This window comes from Colobus angolensis, unplaced genomic scaffold (genome assembly GCF_000951035.1).
Source record: "Colobus angolensis palliatus isolate OR3802 unplaced genomic scaffold, Cang.pa_1.0 Scaffold252, whole genome shotgun sequence".
NCBI classification, from domain to species: Eukaryota; Metazoa; Chordata; class Mammalia; order Primates; family Cercopithecidae; genus Colobus; species Colobus angolensis.
The window spans coordinates 1,813,499-1,820,055 of record NW_012115733.1 but is presented as its reverse complement, the minus strand read 5'-3'; the positions used below and the strand labels follow the sequence as shown (position 1 = coordinate 1,820,055).

Sequence of the window (6,557 nt, the reverse complement as noted above, 5' to 3'; positions counted from 1 at the left end):
ATTTTTTATTTTTTGAGACAGGGTCTTGCTCTGTAGCCCAAGCTGGAGTGTAGTGGTGTGATCTTGGCTCACTGAAACCCCAACCTCCTGGGCTCAAGCTCACCTCAGCCTCTCAAGTCGCTGGGACTGCAGGTGGGCACCACCATGCCCAGCTAATTTTTGTATTTTTTGTAGAGGCAGGGTCTTGCCATGTTGCCCAGGATGGTCTTGAACTCCTGGGCTCAAGCAATCCACCCGCCTCAGCATCCCAAAGTGCTAGGATTACAGGCATGAGCTGCTGCACCTGGCCCGGATTTTTGTGCAAATGTTTAGGCTTATTTATGTATGTGGGTTTATCATCCTTCTTCTTTACATTTTTTTCTGGATTCCTATCATGCTTAAAATGGCTTTGTACTCTCTGAGAACCTAAGCTTTCACACATCTCTGGGAAGACTGAATACCCTCTTGAGGGCCACTGAGGCAGCAGCACTGAGAAAAAATTAAAGGGTAAATTTGCAGGTGATATGCAGAGCTGGGAACATTCCTAGATCCAGGACAGAACATTTTGCAGGAGGGGCCAGAAGCCAGAGACAAGCCCTTTCCAGGACTGAGCAGGCCCTTCCTCCAGGTGGCACAGAGCCTCTAGGAGGCGGGAGAGGGCTGGAAAGACAACCCACGTGAGACCCCCCCCCATGTTTGGGATTGGCTGGTGGGATTGACAGTGCTGAGGTCTAAATAAGGGGCAGAAGTAGGTAGGTGCCACTTCTCTTCCCTTCTTCATTCTTCGCCAGGCTCTCTGCTGACTCCAGTCAAGTGTAAGTGAGAACAGGTGTGAATGAGTGAGCCGGCGGGCTTCTGGTGGGTCGGGCACTGTGGTCTCTGGCCTCAGAGAAGGAAGGGCCTTGAGGTCTTCATCCTTCTCCTAGCAGGCAGCTATGCGGCGGGGCAGGGACAGGGGAGGAAGGAGGGCCATGAAGGGGAGGAGGGTCAGCCAAGATGGTGTGAGTTTTGGAGGGGGACACTATCTGAGTCCTGGAGGCATATGAAACTGCCCATAGAGGACGGATGCCGGAGTCCTCAGTGGGGACCAGGGAAAGGGTAGGACGGCCCGCGCTTGACAGCGCCCGCCTCAGTGTGCATATTCACTGGGGGTCTTCCCATCAGCCCCTTCACCCACGAGGTGAACTGCCGCAGAGCTGTGAGGGTGTTGTTTGCATTCCAGTTGTCGGTACTCTTTCACCTGAGACTGAGACTCAATGGATGGGTCCACCGATCGTTCCTCCTGGGAGTTTAAGTGTGAGGAGGAGCTGGTGGGCTTCAGGCGGGTAGGGCAGCACAGTCCGTGGCCTCGGTGGAGGAAGGGCCTCACAGGCGGTGGCACCGCCATGACCTTGTGGTTGTGGCAGGGCTGGGGCGAGGGAGGAAGTTGGCCCACGGAGGGGAGAGGGATCAGATGGAGCGAAACTTGGGGGTACTTTTTGAGGTATCTTTGAGTCCCAGAGGCGCTTGAAACTGCCGACAGAGGACAGTGGGAACCTGGGGAGGAGGGGACCTGGGGTGGCTGAATATTAAAAAATCTCTTCGTAATGGAATTCAGTTATGAAATTAAGTCTCTTTAGGAAAGACCCCATGTTTTGATCTAGGACTTGAAGATCACTTCTCTGCCAAGTTGGCTGTGGAAGAAACAAAGCAGTTTGCAGATAGATTTATTTGATGTGATTGGAAACCAGGCGTAGTTATTATTAACTCAGGACCTATTATGGAAATCTCACAAAATTAAAAAAAAAATTACAATCAGCAGATGGCCATGGAAAGAGTCGAGTATAATTACTCCTTTTTTATTGCAGTCTGCAGTTCACGATCTTCTAGTTGGAGCGATGAGTGCAAGAGTGAGATCAAGATCCAGAGGAAGAGGAGATGGTCAGGAGGCTCCCGATGTGGTTGCATTCGTGGCTGTGAGTACTTTTCAGTGTCTTATTTCCATTGGCAGAAATGTATTTTTCTGAAAGAAAATCGAAAACATTGTTGAACCAATATAGATCTGTTACATAAAGGACTTCCCTGCTGAAAATAGTTGCAAACTAAATCACATTAATGAGATATTGAGCAAGGAGACCTATTTTCTGATATTGTCTGCATATGTATGTTGTTAAGAGTCTGGAAATAGTCCTTATGACTTTCCTATCATGCTTATTAATAAATAATACAGCCCAGAGAAGATGAAGATAGGTTCCAGAATCATCGGTCCTTGCAGGTAACTCCTTAAAGTATTTTCTATATAGGAAGAATAACTTTTCTTAAGAATGCTTATAGAGAGGCTGGGAAAAACCTCTTCAGATTTATTTGTGACTAGCTATCTTCACATAGTATGTATATTTGTGACTTCTATTGCCATGGTGTTAATAACAATATTCTATTTGCATCTACTCTCCCCCACGTCTCAAAAGCCTGGTGAATCTCAGCAAGAGGAACCACCAACTGACAATCAGGATATTGAACCTGGACGAGCGAGAGAAAGAACACCTCCGATTGAAGGTGAGAAGGGCATGGAGGAGCATTTTGTATTTCATGTATGATGTTATACTAGTAACAGGAATAAATAAACCATCCCCTAAAAGTTGGCTGGAAACCTGTAAGGTAATACTTTGTAAGGGAATAATGTAGTTTTCAGCTGCCGTAGTCCTTCTTGTGATAAATTTTCTCTTCGGCATTTTACTTGTCTTATATCTTAAGAGTTCTTTGGCATACTTGGAAAATACAATCCTTGCCAAACTCTATATTAGCAAACAAAAGGAAACTACATTAAATTTAGAAAAAATTGTAAACTGTTTCATGAGTTAAACTTGGTTTTATTGGGATATTATTTTTCTGGGCATACGTCATTGCATTAAAAGTTTGAGCAAACCTAGATACATTATGGTTAGCTCTTACACAGCAATTTTTAGAAAATGTCATAATTCAGAGAAATAAAAATGTGAAATCCTTTTAGTTGCCGTTAAAAGTCTTCAATACTTTTGTCTTTCTGAACCATTATCTATTTGTCATATATTCATTTTTTAACTTTTTACTTAGAAAGGATTTAAAATGTAAGGAAAAGTTATCTAAGTACAGTGAACTCCTGTTTATTCTTCACCTTGATTCACCAATTGCTATAACATTTTGCCACTTATCTCCCTGTTTTTGCCATATTAATATTTTATTGCTGAACCACTTGAGAGTAAGTTTCAAATATCACAACTATTTACTCTGTAAGTAATTCAGTATGTATCTGCTAAAAATATGAATAATCTCTTAAATAACCTCAGAACAATTATCAAATTCAGGAAAATTGGCATTGAGAAAACATCTAATATATAGTCTATTGCAGTTTTGTCAGTTGGCCTAGGAATGTCCTTTATAGGATTTTTTTCCTGATCCAGGATCTAATCCAAGACTACTCATTGCATTTAGTTGTCATATCTCTCTGGTCTTCTTTAATCTGGAAGTGTTCCTCAGTCTTTCTTTGCCTATCATGACATTGACAACTAGAATCCAAACCAGTTGTTTTGTAAAATGTTCTTTAATTTGGGTTTGTCTTATGTTAATGTTTTTACAGACATTTTTTTCATTCATTTACTGGGGCTTACTAGGTGCTGGGAAATGTACTAAGTACTGAGGATATAAATGAGAGAATGATTTCTTCCTTGAGCTTGCAATCTAATCAGGGAAATTCATGTAAATAAATACTGCTCTAATGAGTGATTTACAGTAACAGAAGTATATGCAGATCGTGAAAGTGACAACTAAGTTGTCTTAAACAGCCGTAGGAAAAGAAAACTTCCTAGTAGAGATAATATTCTTCCCCATTTTCTAGCAGAAAATTCTAATGCCCATTGCACTCATGCCTCACATTTGTTAGAATACAAGCCTACAGAGCTTTATTTAGTAACACTAATTTATAGTTTACTGCTTACTTATATCAATAATTTTTTTATTTATATGAGAACGTAAAGTGGAAGGTGATTGCCAGGAAATGGATCTGGAAAACACTGGGAATGAGCGTGAAGATGGCTCTGATGTAAAAGAGAAGACTCCACCTAATTCGGAGCGTGCTAAGACTAAAGAAGCAGGTACGTTATTTATTCGGAATGGAAGTCATGGGGTTACTCTTTTTCTATAATATACTTTAATAACAAGTCTCACATACAAATATTATTTGAAAGGTAGTTCAGACACCAAATACTTGATTCAAAGACAGTGTCAGGGAAAAAATGAATTAGGTCAAAGCCATGTTGTTGAATTATAAAATATGAAAGTATTATTACTTTGGAGTAGAAATCTTCCAAAACTCAAGGCAAGTGATCAAACACTTTAAAAATTACTTAAAAATATTACTTAACATACCCCAGGGCAATTGGGTATCTAAATGACACATAGTGTTGCTTTAAAAAAAAATTTGCCAGAATTGTTTATCACAAATTGCTTTTAGGCACTAACAAGTAAGATAGATCTGTATGTTTTGAATTTTCCAAGTCGGTTTGTTGTTTTTTTTTAAATTGCGAGCTAGACTGAGAAACAGTAGCATTTTCCCTCTCATTTTAATGTCATCTATATGGTAGTAGCTTAAATAAACCAGTAAGACTACGTATTTTTTTTTAACAGGCATATCTGGCCTCCAACCATGTAATTTTTATCATCTAAATCAGGACACTTTTGAGAGGGAAAGGAATACATCAGGTTAACAGGTAGACAAATGGCCACCCTGGTGTAAAGAGTCCACATAAAGATTTAACTAGATCAATGAATTATTTTTGCACTTTTGCACAAAAGAGACAAACCAAATGGAATGGCATTCTTTGACCTCTCTTTAGTCAGCTAAACAATTCCTTAGCTAATATATAATTAGTAGAGTGTTTTTAGTCAATACATTTGAGTGACACTGTGTTTACTTGCTTGTTTTTTGCTTCTTAGAGTTTTTGTTTGATTAAAAATCAAAACAAAATAAAACTGAAATCAGTGGCTGTTTTTGCCCTCTACTTAAAATTATCTTTAAATGGGCTCATAGCATTTAATCTGTTGACTTGAGAAGCCTTTGTTTCCTCATACCACTAGAGTGATGAATTTTAAAAATTAGTACACATATGCCTGAAAATGTACATTAGCACAGAAGTCTATGCAGTGGTTAGGGTTCTGGTTTTCATTTCATCTTAAAAAACCAAAACTAGTGTTGTTTGTGTGCTTTTAGTATCATCTCAGTAAAGTTCTGCTAGGTAATGAACTCAAATGTTATGTTTATATTTTAGGAGATGGGCAACCATAAGTTAAAAAGAAGACAAGCTGAAGCTACACACATGGCTGATGTCACATTGAAAATGTGACTGAAAATTTGAAAATTCTCTCAATAAAGTTTGAGTTTTCTCTGAAGAAGTCATGCGTGTCTTTTGTAAAATTTATTCCTAGGAAATTGATAACTATTGTAAATGGTATCTTTAAAAATTCCTTGTGTTCTGTTTAGAGCTGGTATATATTTTTGTATACTGATTTTGTGTTGGGCAACGTTGCTAAACTTGCTTATTCTGTTGGTTTATCCCTACATCCTTTTGGATTTTCTCCATACACAATCATACCACATGTAAATAATGATAATTCTGTTTTTTCCTTTTGAGGCTTTATACTTTCATTTCTTGTCCTTATGACACTGGCCAGACCCCTCCAGTACAATGTTGATTAGAAGTGATGATGATGTGAATTCTTGTTATATTCCTGATGTCAAGAGGAAAACTTTCAACATTTCACTATGAGAGGTTTTAAAAATATATGTAGAGTCCTTCTACAGGTTGAGTATACCTAATACGAAGTCCTCCAAAATCTGAAACTTTTTGAGTGCCTCTGTGATGCTTAAAGGAAGTGCTCATTTCAGATTTCAGATTTTCAGATTATGGATGTTTAACCAGTAAGTATGATGCAAGTATTCCAAAATCTGAAACAGCAATTCAGGGATGGTATACTCAACCTGTATTATATTAAGGACTTTTCAAAAAAATTCTTAGTTTTCTAAGAGTACTTACCATGCTTACCATGAATATATGTTGAATTTTATCAAACACTTGATCTGCATCTATTGAGGTGTATGATATTTCTCCATTAAGCTGTTAATATAGCATTCCTAGAATAAGCCCAATTTAATTTGTCATATACTGTTCTTTTGTGTATTACTGGTTCCTTTTCCTAATGTTTTGTTTAGGATTTTTGCACTTTTGTTCATGAGCTTGACCTATAAATTTTTAATACTCACTCCATTCAAGCCTTGGTATCAAGGGTATTCTGGCTTCGTAATATGAGTTAGGATGTATATTCTCCTTTTATTTTTCTCATGTAGTTCAGCTAACATTGGAATCCTTTCTTAAATGTTTGATAGAATTTGCCAGTGAAGCTCTCTGGACCTGGAGTTCTCTTTGTAGGGAAGTTTAAAATTGAATCAATATCTTTAGTCACATTAGGACTATTTCAATTTTCTATTTCTTCACTTTGGGTTTTATTTTTCTAGGATTTTGTCCATATTATCTAAATTTTTGTTATACAAAATAGTCTGTAGTATC

At 38.4% G+C, this 6,557-nt stretch overlaps 1 protein-coding gene across 2 annotated transcripts; it reads left to right on the top strand.

The window, feature by feature from the left end:
* The first annotated feature begins 695 nt into the window (after positions 1 to 695).
* On the top strand, positions 696 to 5,389 carry PAGE4 (P antigen family, member 4 (prostate associated)). 2 transcript variants are annotated; one of them, XM_011946646.1, is made up of 5 exons: positions 696 to 731; positions 1,827 to 1,934; positions 2,427 to 2,514; positions 3,963 to 4,088; positions 5,262 to 5,389. In XM_011946646.1, exons 2-5 carry the CDS (start codon positions 1,857 to 1,859, stop codon positions 5,276 to 5,278), a joined length of 309 nt encoding a protein of 102 aa, XP_011802036.1. In that variant the 5' UTR covers positions 696 to 731; positions 1,827 to 1,856; the 3' UTR covers positions 5,279 to 5,389. The 2 variants fall into 2 exon arrangements, with proteins under 2 accessions (XP_011802036.1, XP_011802035.1); XM_011946645.1 differs by lacking the exon at positions 696 to 731 and adding an exon at positions 738 to 794.
* Positions 5,390 to 6,557: the final 1,168 nt, after the last annotated feature.

What these genes read in the sequence shown, in the direction of transcription:
- PAGE4 (XM_011946646.1), top strand. Translation starts at nt 1,857, where the DNA reads ATGAGTGCAAGAGTGAGATCAAGATCCAGAGGAAGAGGAGATGGTCAG. An exon ending in ATGTGGTTGCATTCGTGGCT is followed by an intron (nt 1,935 to 2,426) that starts GTGAGTACTTTT and finishes ACGTCTCAAAAG; the next exon opens with CCTGGTGAATCTCAGCAAGA. An exon ending in AAGAACACCTCCGATTGAAG is followed by an intron (nt 2,515 to 3,962) that starts GTGAGAAGGGCA and finishes TATTTATATGAG; the next exon opens with AACGTAAAGTGGAAGGTGAT.